At 44.9% G+C, this 13472-nt stretch overlaps 1 protein-coding gene across 1 annotated transcript in view; it reads right to left on the bottom strand.

The window, feature by feature from the left end:
- The window catches only part of kndc1 (kinase non-catalytic C-lobe domain containing 1), a 55807-nt gene that overhangs the window by 21696 nt on the left and 20639 nt on the right, over nucleotides 1–13472 (bottom strand). The window contains exons 11-20 of the mRNA XM_083774305.1: nucleotides 12806–12883; nucleotides 12269–12350; nucleotides 11643–11835; nucleotides 9300–10585; nucleotides 8768–8906; nucleotides 5519–5814; nucleotides 3681–4045; nucleotides 1991–2084; nucleotides 1763–1860; nucleotides 740–927 (exon numbers count right to left, since the gene is read on the bottom strand). Of these exons, the coding sequence (XP_083630431.1) occupies nucleotides 740–927; nucleotides 1763–1860; nucleotides 1991–2084; nucleotides 3681–4045; nucleotides 5519–5814; nucleotides 8768–8906; nucleotides 9300–10585; nucleotides 11643–11835; nucleotides 12269–12350; nucleotides 12806–12883 (2819 nt within the window). The remainder of the gene's footprint in view (nucleotides 1–739; nucleotides 928–1762; nucleotides 1861–1990; nucleotides 2085–3680; nucleotides 4046–5518; nucleotides 5815–8767; nucleotides 8907–9299; nucleotides 10586–11642; nucleotides 11836–12268; nucleotides 12351–12805; nucleotides 12884–13472) is intronic.

The raw sequence follows: 13472 nt of genomic DNA, 5'->3' as shown, positions 1-13472 counted from the left end.
TCATGTCAGGAGTCACTGAAATGTATTCAATAAGATTGTCTTGCTAAAATTAGATCCTTCAGAATATTCAGGAATATAGAAGCTTATATCGTAATATACTGTATGGCCAACAGGGAATCGGGTCATAATCATATTGCGCCAAGTTGTGAGTTTGTAGATCGGCTAAATTTGCGGAATGTTCACCTTAGTATGACATGGCCGGATTAAGGATAGGTTTTATGTCGCACTCATATGTTTGAAGCTATTTGCTTTTAACTGGAGTGGAGTTCACTCGCATAATCTTTGTATTTAGTAGTGGAGTGGGATGTATGGAGCTCTCTGCTGGAACTGTTGCCCCTGCGACTCGACTACGGATAAGCGGTTGAAGATGGATGGACACCCATCTGAATCTATAATTGATCTAATTTACCATGTCTCATTCTCTCCATCTCTGCTACAGTAGGTAGGTACTGTAGTTACACAACTACACATATTTAGGGGAATTTCAATGATGGTGTATTGGTACTGTAGGAGGGATCTGGCCGATTGTGATGGTCTGGTTATCTACCTAGGTTTGTCTGTCTGTCTGTCATGTCACTTTGTGCTCCAAGCCAATGACCAAACCAGTCCTGTTGAAAGATTACTCAGACTTCGGGAGGTGTATAGTTCCAGACTGCTACATAGCATTCGGAGATTGTGGAATAGTTGTCTGGCTAGTTCCCTACAATGCGTTTCCAGTCAAAGTGTATATGAGTAATACCTAGCATAGAGGTACGCCATGAGACCCAGCGGAGACCCGGCCTGCAGTGTCCTCTTCCCTTTGTGGGTTCCAAAGCTCAGCACGGCAGGGTCTTCTTCAGAGGATCGCAGCTCCAGAGAACCAGGACCACACGCTGCTAAGGACGACAGCTGGGACACGTCTAAACCCCACTGTTCCACCGTCAACATCTGGACATAAACACACCAGTCACGTCAGATCAATTGTCAGGAAGTGCGTGAACTGAAGCAGCCCATTCAGGTGGATGAACTAGTTTTTTTGCGGATTCGAATGTCATCAACCAGTAGGTTACTCATCAAGACCATGCAATGGAGCCAGTAGGCACTACGGGAGCGGGGACGTTGTTGTTGTCGGTCGCATTGTCGCAATTACTAACCCTAACTCTAGTAAGTAAACACAAAGCAAAGTTGTTGTATAGCGTCAGGTTCACGATGTTTTCGCTTCGGCAGCAGTAATTTCACTCAGTCCCTATGCGCATTCTGTAGCTCCGAAATGAGGTCCCACTGTCTTAGCCTTGTACCGCGTTTCAGAACCGGCACGTGGTTTCAACTAAGAACATTTCTCACCCTTTTCTGCACATCGTATCCAAATAATAAAGGTCCGATAATGAGCGAAACTAATTTGACTTTATTCCCGGACAAGAAAATCCAAGTTTAAACGAGTGTTTAAATGCTTATTTAGCCATGTTTTGCAAGGAGAGACAGTATTATAACGCCAACTGAAGTCAGTTCAGACTGCTCGTTTCAACCAGTAACTTGGATTTTCTTGTCTGGGAATAAAGTAAAATTTGTTTTATTTAGCTCATTATCGGACCTTTACTTTTTGGATACGATGTGCATTGTGCAGAAAAGTTCCTAGTTGAAACCACGTTCAAACCAGGTTCTGAAACGCGGCTAATCTCGGATCTCCAGAATGAGCGTAGGGATTTAGGGACCATATGGGGCTATAGGGTTTGATGGTGAATATGGGTTGGTAACGGTGGAAGCGGGTGGGTTTGTGTTGCACCTCAAGGTATTTCTTCACAGACTCCAGGAAGTCCACTCTGGATATCAGCTCTTCCAGTTGGGCCTTGAGCTTGGACGACATCAGTTTGCTCTCACAACCTTTTGGGATTAATAACATTATGTTGACGTTATTTGTTTTCGTAAATATTTTGCCATGCTGCAACTGAATGTTAACATTTCATTTTAATTTAAGCCATCATGTAGCAGTGGCACCATGCAATATAGTCACCTTTGTTTTTTCTGTCTTGTTGGATCAGCTTCTGGTAGAAGTTTCTAGTCTTCCTCAGATTCCTGGTCTCGATGGTCAGTTGTTGTTGTAGCTCCTGTAGAAGAGGTGAATTCAAACTCAAGCAATTAACCAAAATCTTGTGAATTTGTTGTCATTGAAAGAAGCCACATGCTGTACAGTGTGTTGATTTCTTCGACTAAAACTATGACGAAAAAATGTTTGTCGACTACCTTTTCTTCACTCAATCAAAACTAAATATAGGGTACCATACTGTACTGTACTGTGCTGTACCGTACTGCTGCGCCATGTGTGCGCGTGCGCGTGTGTGTGTGTGCGCGTGCGTGTGTGTATGTGTGTGGGTGCAGTGAAAAGGGGAGGGGGGCGGGTAATGAGGAATGTGTGATGTAATTTGCACCACAGCGAAGGTTTGCGCAATAACAGTGTGTCTGACAGAAGTAATATTTGTACAGTAAATATGGCAGTTGTGGGGAAGCGATATGCATATGGATTAGGTGTGTGCTCTGAACAAAACACAAAATAACTCTATTTTTCAGCCTTATCATTTCACATTGCCAAATGTAACCAGACGTGCAACAAGGTAATAGCCTTTCTTTGACCCTTTCAGAATGAGACAACAGGGAACAAGGTATCCTGACAAATTATACTCTGGGAAAATATTCTTGTTTGACATTGCTGGCGGGCTGTGTTTAATATACAATTTAGGAATGATGAAGCCGTATAAAATGTGTCCTTGCGCCGCATTTGGCCCGCGGGCTGAACTTTGGACACCCCTGGTCAGTAAAGGGTCAGGGTTGACGTCATTCCTGGCCCTCCAGTGTGACGGGCTGTGATGGAGCTCATAACAGCCCTATCCAAGTTGCACTAACACACACACAAAGACTTCATTAATATTCTATTATAAATCATAACAACCTCTGCTGCCACAGGCTAAGTTCAACACATTACCATTCAAATCAAGTTGAGAGAAAATAATGTGCAAATTACCTTAAATCCCCTCAACCCCACATCTCTCGTTCCTATTTACCCCAAAGCCTGACCGTGGCCTACTTTGTACCAGATTTGAATATCATTCTTGTAAATGGTAAAAATGAACTAAGAAGTGGACTTAATTTGAATATCTAATTGTTCCTACTGTAGTAAATAACATTGGGAATGAAATTGTGATAATAAAGAAAATATGCCAAGTTCCCAACAACTGCATATTTCCAACCAGCCATGGGGAATTCAAGTAATTTCAAAATGTCAACAACAATAACAGTGTTGCTTCAATTATCAGTTACGTTGAATAGCTGTAGAAACAAAACTTATGTGTACTACTGTAATCAGTTACAAATGTTACCAAATTGACTGTCCATTATCTGTCCATTTGGTTTCATTCTACGTGTTTAAAATAAATCAATATGTGAGTTAAATTATTGTTAAACATCTGCACAATTAGATAATGTAAAAGAATTGTTATTTTGATCAACGTTTGCCTGTTATCTCTCCTACGGTAACAATTAACATCAAATATACAGCATGGAATTGCTGTAGGCCAAAATATTAACCAAACGACAACAACATATTCTATAAGTCTTCCAGGGTAAATCAATCTTATCAAACGGCAGCTCAAATGCCGAATGAATAATGGACCTCGACATGAAAAGGGTTGGAAAACCACTGACCCTACCTGCATCTTCAGGTCCAGGCAGGGCGTTTCCGAGTGCTGGCCCAGATTCAGAGCGTACTGAATCACCTCCGCACTGAAGCAGTCTTCTCCATAGAAGGCCAGGGCCCATGAGCGCGGGCTGCCGAAGCCCATGGCGGTTTCCCCGGGCGATCGGGATCCGGGGGATGTTAGGAGTCTCTCTGAGAGCAAAGAGTCGCTATCCTCCATGTCCTCCGAGCTCATCTGGCCCTCGTTGTGGCCCCCCCTCCTCTCTGTTCCCAACGGCGAGTCATCGGCTTCAGAGGGGCTTTCATCGTCTCCCCCCGCAGGGCGATCCATGATGACCCCGCCACTACCCGAGAGCTCACCACTGGCAGCCCTCACCCCTAGAGACCACAGGACAGGGAGAGCAACGGAGAGAGAATTAATGAGAGAGAGAGAGAGAGAGAGAGAGAGAGAGAGAGAGAGAGAGAGAGAGAGAGAGAGAGAGAGAGAGAGACTGAAGTGGGTGCATGAGGAAAACCAAATATTGCTGAGGAGGGAGAGACGGAGGGAGGGAGGCAGAGCGTTGGGAGTTGACTCAGTGAAGGCTGGATCATTCTGTAGATTTTACATTATGTCTATTAGCAGTAGTTGCTAACGTTGTTGTTACTAGTCGTGGGCAAAATAAATTGATTCACTCAAATATTGCGATTTTAACTGCCACGTTTTTTTCCTTCGTGACAGTAAGACTGACTGAGTTTATCTGGCTGCATTGAAGTGTATGAGAAAAGAAAAGTAACTTGGGGGGCAAAATCGCGATATTGAATTGCAATATAATTAATAATCGCAATCTAAATGGAATCGGCACCCTATAGGTATGGATATCGAATCGGGAGATAAGTAAGTGAATCGTCCCACCCCTACTTGTTACCTTAACCCGCGAACAGAATCGATGAACCCTAGCGTTGCTATTTTGGTTCACAATTGAGGAACGTTCTGCAAAAATAGTCGGCCCAAATAGGTAAACATTTGGCAAAACCAGCAGATGTACAAGCTCACATTGCGTCACTATTTATAGAAGTATAGGGTTTAAGTCGTTAAGTGAGACTCAAAACCCAACACCGAATGGTCTACTCTGTCTGGGATGGAGACGCTGTGTGTGTGTGTGTGTGTGTGTGTGTGTGTGTGTCAGTCACACAAGCACGCAAGCCTTTGGACGGAAGTTAATTCCTGTTTCCACGACAACGCCCGTCTTACGAGAGGATCTTTGCAGCCTCGACAGCAGGACTTGGACATTCTTGAATGTGTTGCGATCTTAAGAAGCGCATCCAACAGTCAGTCAACGCCGTACCAACCCTCCAACCTACGGCCAACAGTCAGTCAAGGCCATACCAACCCACAGCCAAAGTGGAACGCGTTGAAACTTCACAGCTGCATGTTTCGAGTACACCGTCCAAGCAGTCTGCACACTGCCACTCATAACATCAACAGTTATTAGTATGGTATTAAGACCTGAGGCCAGATTCTACAAAATGTCTCCTAAATCCTGACAGTTTTGAGTGCTACGAGCTTGTAATTAGTACTTTAGCTATTTTTCATCAGCTAATGTTTAAAATAATGGTTAAAGTGGTTAAAAAACTACGGCAACACAGATGCGTTCCAGGTCTTAACCCACTTTGGGCGGGAAACCCTTTTGGTGTTTTAAGCATTATATTATACTTTAGCTATTGAAAAATAGCAGATCTACCGCGCTACAAGCTTGTAGGTCTGCTATTTTTCAGAAAACTGTCCGGATTTAGAAGGCATTTGTAGAATCGTCCTCGGGTCTAAATGGGTTAAGAACAACAGTGATGGTGTTAAGACAGTCTGTCTCTCACCTGGGCAGACATGGTTCTGATTCTCTTCTGATCTCTCTTCACCGTTTTTCCCACCATATTTCCCATTAAGACCACCAGGCTTCTGGCCCTCGCTCCTTCTTTCCTGTGCTCGTTCAGCAGCAGCGGGTTGACCAGGAACAACAACGTGGACGTTTCCATTCAGGTCCAGCGGACGCCTGTGCAGGTGCACCTTGTTGACCCCCGTCCAGATAGTGGCTGTCGAGGGTGCGGTGGTGGTGGTGGTGGTGGCGGCTGCCCTTTGGAGACCCTTTGATGGAGGCTGCTCATTAGAGCCCCTGCAGATCACACACACACATATTTTAACCATTTATTTATGACCACACAAAGGAGATGCATACAAGGACACAAATAGTAAAGGTGCAGTAGAGTTACATGTGTTTTCATGGTACAACAGGCATGTCACTCAGCATCTATCTATGGGTATAAGCAGCAGCGTCTCCGCCATATGTGGCGGCTGCCAATTATAGCAGAGACACTACAGTACTTTACCACCAGCCTTTTTGCCTCCTTTTTGAGCATCCCAAGTTGTTGGAACTCTCTAACAAGCAGTCTGTGGGTATAATGCCCTAGGCTGCCGAATATAAACACAAATAGTCTGCACCTATAGCCCAGCTCTGAGATGGTATTTAGAAGTGGCCCACAGTGGCACACACACACACACACACACACACACACACACACACACACACACACACACACACACGGTTGGTTTTTGCAAAGTATAAAATATGTCTTACTGGATGTAGTTAACAACCAAACATGAGAGATAACAAGAGACAGACAGCCCAGTGAGATACAGCATAATATACACATCTCTCTCTGGTCCAAAGTGAAAAACCACAACAGAAACAAACAGCCTGGGGGGGAAATCATTATGAAAGTCAAACTTTGCGCGCCAAAGACAACAATTCTGACATCTTGTAAGTCAATGGAGAATAAATTGAGTCACGACTCTCCCCCTCACTAACCACACACACAACAATCCTTAAATTATTCATCACTGGCGTTGGAGTATCCCCCACAAGAGAGAGTCCTTTGCTGCGCAGCAGTGGTACAAAGCTAGTCCAACTCTGACTAAAGGGATTAACCCCCCCCCCCCCCCCCCCAAGCTCTCATATGGAGCTGTGAAGGAGGGAAAAACAACAACAACTCAAGTGTATATATCCGTCTCTCCAAACCTCTGACGTCTCCACTAATACTACAGCCACAGCAGATTGAGATTTCCCTTCTTCATGAGTAGACCCGTGGGGGGAAGCAGAGCGTGCAGGCATGACGTGCAAATGGCCAGATTGTTCAATCATACACTTAAGGCTCCTCACGGCTAATTGGGAGTGTGTCTTCGCTGTCGGAGAGAAACCTTGTATCTCCATATTTCAACGTAGTAGTCCCCCCCCCCCCCCCCGTAATGAAGCCCTGCTTCGTCGTCACACTACTGTTTCACACACAATTAGACAAAATAAACAATCTACAAGCTCACAAGTACAACGTGTCCCATAATGTGTCTGTGGGTTTTGTAAATAATGTACCAAAGAAACTGCGAATCAAAAAGAGCTTGTGAGAATAAGGGTGGCTGTGGCTGGGGAGGTAGAGCAGGTAGAGCAATGATCCCTGGGTTGGCAGTTCAAATCCCGTCTCCTCCTCTCCACAAGTTCTTGAGCAGGACACTGAACCCCACATTGCCTCCAATGAGTTGGTCGGTGTGAGCTTGCCACCATTGGTGTGTGAATGTGGGAAGTGAGGACGCTGGTGTCGACTGTTCACCGCTTCACCTCCCCAATGTATGAATGAATGAATCATTGTAAGCGATTTGAGCACTTGAAAAAGCGCTATATGGCGTCCGTTGGCCTAGTGGTCCAGGCGCATGCCACATATAGGCTCTGGACTGACAGCGAATCGCGTGTTCGAGACGAGTCCCGTTATGGCGACCTTTGCTGCATGTCTCTCCCCGTCTCTCTCTCTCTCCCTCTTTCCTGTCTTCACTTGTAACTATCGATAAAGGCAGAAAAGCCAAAAAAACGAATCTTAAAAAAGAAAGAGAAAGCGCTATAAAAATGCAATTCATTCATAATAACTATATTGGATCCATTTGGAACACTGGCTCCTCTTTCCATTTCCTGAAAAGTAGGGCTTTTTAATGTACAAGGTTTCCCCGCGACAGTGAAGACCGGGCTTTGAATACATGTCTCTTCAGCGGTGCTTTGGCCGATCCCCTCAGCACCAACGAAAGCACACTTCACAGGCAAGGTTGCCATAGGGACCATTCTAGCTTGCGAGTGAAGTTTTGCATGAAGTGCGTGCAGCGTGAACGCTATTTTGAGGTGCATGTAAGTATGTGTAGGAGGATAGGTCATTTACCAGTGTGACTGAAGCACCATAAGTGTCAAATACTAAGAATAAGCGCCTTCCTCCTCCTTGGATATACATAAAGGAATAGGATATTGTCTGTTCAAAGTAGGGTAATTATTCGGACACTGCACCAGGTCACACGGTAGATTCATTAATCATATCATAATCATTCTTTCCACCTTTCTTTTTCCGCCGTTTTTGTGAATGTGGTAGTTACATTTTGCTTCAAAACATTGACCACGCATGAATCATTTCAGCTTCATTTATATCACTACGCAAGAGTGGACGTGCATTTTCTATGCTTTATTTCTTAGAAAGGAAAGTATATTAGAGAGACAGGACACCAAGGACAGGTGGAGGAGAGATATGCAAGATAATGGAACCCAGTGAGGCCACAGCGCTACCGACTGGTGCCCCAGAGAGCAGTGTGTTGACGCCTTGACGGTGTTGCATTTGCAGCAATTGATTGAAACCTTTATTTCAGGGGAAACCAATTGAGACCAGGGTCTCTTTTTCAATGGTGCCCTGTATACAAACAAGACAATTTACAGCAATGATTTACATACATGACATGGACACACAGTACAAAATATATAATACACAAACACATACACACAGAAACAAAACCTTATAACCAAATATTACAAAAAGCAGGTGCATACAGTATGCCTTCCTCTAGTGTGAGGTCAGTTAAAAAGTTAGTCTTTTAAAAATAGTACAAAATAGTACAAGGACATTCAACTTCAATTTGTCTTGACAATCATTCCATAAATGTGGAGCATACATCCTGAAGGCAGTATCTCCCAATTTAGTAGTAGTTTTTGGTACCTTCAACAAAAGCTCATCGGTTTTGGACACTGGGTTGTAGGAAGAGCTACTCACAGCGTGGATGGGCTGTAGTTGACCAGGCAGTGCAGTACACCCAGCAGGTCCTCTTCCCAGTACAGACCATTGAACCTCTCCTTGACAACGCTGGCAAACGTCTGGTACTGCAGGTCCTTCAAAGAGAAGATGTACTCCCCTCGGAACAGAGAAACACAAAGGCCCATTTGCTAAAAATACAGGTCAATTATTGCACTCAATAATTTGCCGTGTATCTAATCAAATCAAAACAACAAAAGGAATGATGTTATAAGACGGTTATAGTGTACACTATACAGGATCTAGTTTTTCTAAGGCAATGGTTCTCAATTTTAGTCTCAGGGACCCCTGGGGGGGGGGGGGGGGGTAGATGATGGTAAATGATTGATAGTTGTCCAAATGGAAACAAATGGACCCTTATGAGTCCATCTGGTTCCATTTGTACACAGAGGAATTTTAGACTGTGTAGATTGTGGTCACAGAGATAAACGTTCAATCGTCGGACTAATCCATGTGAAACTGGGGGAATCATTGTTGGTGAAGGTATACATACCCATAGCCAGGTCCTCTGCTCCATCCTCCAAATAACCATCAAAGGCAAACTCTCCCCTGAGCAGGTCAATCACCTCTTGTAGGGCTGGATGGACATCATTGGATCTGTGGAGTTCTGAAGGGCATGCGTCTCTGCAGGGATCACCTCTCCCATTGTGGGTGAGGTGCACGGCATGCTCTGGCTTTCTGCTGTGTGTGATAGAGCTACCGTTGGCACAATAGGGAGGCGATCTCAAAAGCTGCTGTGTGGTGGGACTCAAAGAAACAGCCACGCAGTCAACCGACAGGCCGTTGTTGCCCCTTGTGTGCGTGGCACAACAACCCTGGACAGAGCTTGTGATCAGGGGCAGAGTCAACTCTAACCTGGGGATGGATTCTGGCGTGGCGATCTGGACCGGCACAAGGGTAAGGTGTCCAGTCACGGGGTCCTGGCGTAGCAGGTAATTGTTGACAAGACTGCAGCCGTTGAGAGGAGCGGATGACAGCGGAGGATGCGAAACTCTGGAGCCCTGCTTGGCTTCGTCGGGGGACGTGAGAGGAGAGTTGACCAGTGTCCTGTCGCTAGAGGGCCAGGCTGTGGGTGTGAGAGGAGAGTTGACCAGTGTCCTGTCTCTAGAGGCTGTGGATGTGTAAGGAGAGTTGACCAGTGTCCTGTCACTAGAGGCTGTGGATGTGAGAGGAGAGTTGACCAGTGTCCTGTCTCTAGAGGCTGTGGATGTGTAAGGAGAGTTGACCAGTGTCCTGTCGCTAGAGGGTGTGAGAGGAGAGTTGACCAGTGTCCTGTCACTAGAGGCTGTGGATGTGTAAGGAGAGTTGACCAGTGTCCTGTCGCTAGAGGGTGTGAGAGGAGAGTTGACCAGTGTCCTGTCACTAGAGGCTGTGGATGTGAGAGGAGAGTTGACCAGTGTCCTGTCACTAGAGGATGTGAGAGGAGAGTTGACCAGTGTCCTGTCACTAGAGGCTGTGGGTGTGAGAGGAGAGTTGACCAGTGTCCTGTCACTAGAGGATGTGAGAGGAGAGTTGACCAGTGTCCTGTCGCTAGAGGGTGTGAGAGGAGAGTTGACCAGTGTCCTGTCGCTCAAGGCTGTGGATGTGCTGGTGGTGCTCACTCCCCCGTGATGATGATGATGATGATGATGATGAGAGGGGAGGTCCGGCCGAACTGAGCGTGAGTCTGTGTCAGGTCGTGTGAGCGTCGTTGGGTCCTCAAAGTGTGCTGCTGTGAAATCCAGGCCTGTTACCTGCATGTGTTGGCTGCCGCTGCTTCTTGCAAATTCATGCACAGCCCTAGAAACACAATTGATTTGTTGATAACACTTAACCCACGGGGGGAAATTCAGGGTGTCACAGCAGATACAGAACACACAATCTCAATAATATTCATTTTCTTCAGCCCTCATACTGTCTTTAGATTTACTCTATAAGTTCACTTTAGTTTGACTGGGCCGCATTCTCAGCCTATGGTTTTTGATTTCATGTGTCATCTTTTACAAAAGCACTCTTTTAGTTAAGATCAATTATTATTATATTAACCACTTAAACCCTATTGTTAGTTGACCAGATTCCCAAGGGCTCTAGATACTAGGAGTAGGACACTTCCTTGTTCCTGTTGGGTTGGTTTTAGAAAACTAGCTATTTTTTGGCGAATAAATTGCTCCTAGAATAGCGATTTTTTTAAGGTTCAACTCAAGTGGTTAATGAAAGCACACAAACTGTTAACCCATTCTGGGCGGGAACCCCTTTTGGTGTTTTAAGCATTATGTTATACTTTAGATATTGAAAAATAGCAGATCTACAAGCTCATAGCGCGGCACCGAGTGCCACGCTACGAGCTTGTAGGTGTGCTATTTCTTTTTTATCGTGAAAATTGCGCACAAATCTTTTAATATATTCTTTCAGAGTGAACGCTTTTTTTTTTTTTTTTTCAGATATTTTTTTGCGGCTTACGCCTTTATTGATTTTTTAAGGGACAGACAGTAGGCTGACAGGAAACGGGAGAGAGATGGGGGGATGACATGCGGTAAAGGCCGTGTCGGGTCCGGGAGTCGAACCCGCGGCACACCGCGACTGGATCACCAGTCCGGTGCCCAGACCGTTACGCTACGGCCTGGGCCAGAGTGAACACTTTTAACTCAAATCTTTGCTTCTGAGGGGTTCCTGGAATAACATATTTTCAGATGGGGGTCCGCGGCCAAATACTTTATGATTTTTGGGGGCCTTGACATGAAATATTGAGCACCACTGATACAGAACCATGAAGGTATTTCAGAAAACTGTCAGGATTTAGAAGACATTTCATTTTATTTCGACGTCAGGCCACAAGCTTAAAGTGAACAGCACATACCCCTCAGTGGCAGCCTCGGATAGTGGGGTCTCCTCCCCCGAGTCCTCCTCATTGGTCAAGATGATGGGGGTGAAGTGTGTGGCGATGGAAGTGAAGGCCTCTGGGAGTATGAGTCCTTCTCTGACTGCATAGCTGTGGGGAATAGGGCCAGGCATAGGAGCCAGACGGCTCTCAGTGGCCATCGGCATAAAGCCTAATACACACAGTCACAACAATGGCAGTTACAATATCGGTGATATTGTCTCATGCAATGCACACTGGAAAATGTCACTGAAATAAAGGTAGTCAATTTGCACTTCAGTAAATCCAAAACGAGGTTAAAATGGAAAAAAAATGTTGAAGAACCTTTTTCACCACATTGACCCTAGTGTCCTTATTTTGTGCAAATGTTCACCTTTTAGTTTTTTCCCTTAGTTACTTTTTTTTAATAGCGTAAATCTTCAAGCTCACAACACGTTGCGATGCGCCATGTTGGGAGTTTGCAGATCAGCTATTTGTCGTACATTTCAATATATATGGCTTAATTGCCCCGGGAAAATTTTGATTAGTTGTAAACGTCATTAAACTTTTTTTTTCACTTTCAGTATTGCATGAGGGTCATCTTTATGAAAGTTGATGCTTCTTACCACCGTTGATATGTGCCGATTCCCCCAATGGCCTCCGCTCAGTGTCCAGTCCATTCTCCTCATCAGTCCATCTGGACAGTGGCTAAAAGCAAAGGCAGATCAGCTAGCTATAGGTCTGTCTTCAACAGTCCCTCCAGAATGCAACCTTAAAGTAGCTATAAGCAATAATATGTCAACATCTTAATGACCTTTTCTCTTCTTGTTTTGGTATTCAGACAGCCAGACAAAAAATTTAGTCTAGCGGCCGCGATCTGCATTCAAAGATTTTCCTAGAAGCTTTGTCATTGGTCGATTTGCCTGTCTGATTGGTTAGTCATTTCGTCAGGGTTATTTTGACCAATGACAAAGCTTCTAGGAAAATCTTTGAATGCAGATTGTGGCCCCTAGATGTGTCATATATAGACACATTTTCTGGGAGCGTTTTACTCATTGCTGGCTGTCTGACTACCAAAACAATAAATAAATAAGGTCATTAAAATGTTGACATATTTATTGCTTATAGCTACAGTGGGTATAGCACATTTCGAGGAGGCTTACCTGGTGAACCCTATTGATGAGTTTGGACCACACAGCTTCAGCGTTGGTCCCTTGACGTGACAAGTAATCACCACAGATCTACGACACAAAGACAGCAAAACACCATGTACACTTCACAGTTCACACATGATCAGTTGATCACACACACACACACACACACACACACACACACACACACACACACGCACATGCACGCGCACACACAGAGAGAGAGACACCTCTCCTTTCACGTTTAATTTCATACCCACATAAGGATTTTGTTCCACAATGAGAGACACAGTTTGTAATAATTTAGGATACTTAAGATATAGCCAGCATTACCAATGATTTATTTATTTGTGATGTGAAGTCGCCAACGTTGTAGAATGAAGCAATAAGCCACGAGAGGGGTGATGTTACCGTGTATTTTATAATGGCTGAGAGGCGTGGTGAGACACGACGCGCAGCGGAGGGTTGGAGACTCTCCATTATAAAATAAACGGTACCCTCGGACCTCGCGTGGCTTATTGCTTTTCTGAAACGCTTACAAACAGCAATTAATAACATCATAAAACTGTTCCTAATTCACTAAAGTAGTTACACTTTCCGCCCACCAGAGTGTGCCCCACTTCCTTGTTTACTCGGCCATGCAGTCAAGCCAGCCGGGAATAGGAGGCGCTTGCTGTCT

Source organism: Protomyctophum parallelum (genome assembly GCF_964188405.1).
Source record: "Protomyctophum parallelum genome assembly, chromosome: 10".
NCBI classification, from domain to species: Eukaryota; Metazoa; Chordata; class Actinopteri; order Myctophiformes; family Myctophidae; genus Protomyctophum; species Protomyctophum parallelum.
Note: the sequence above shows the minus strand (reverse complement) of the source record. Positions and strands in the feature narration are given on the sequence as shown.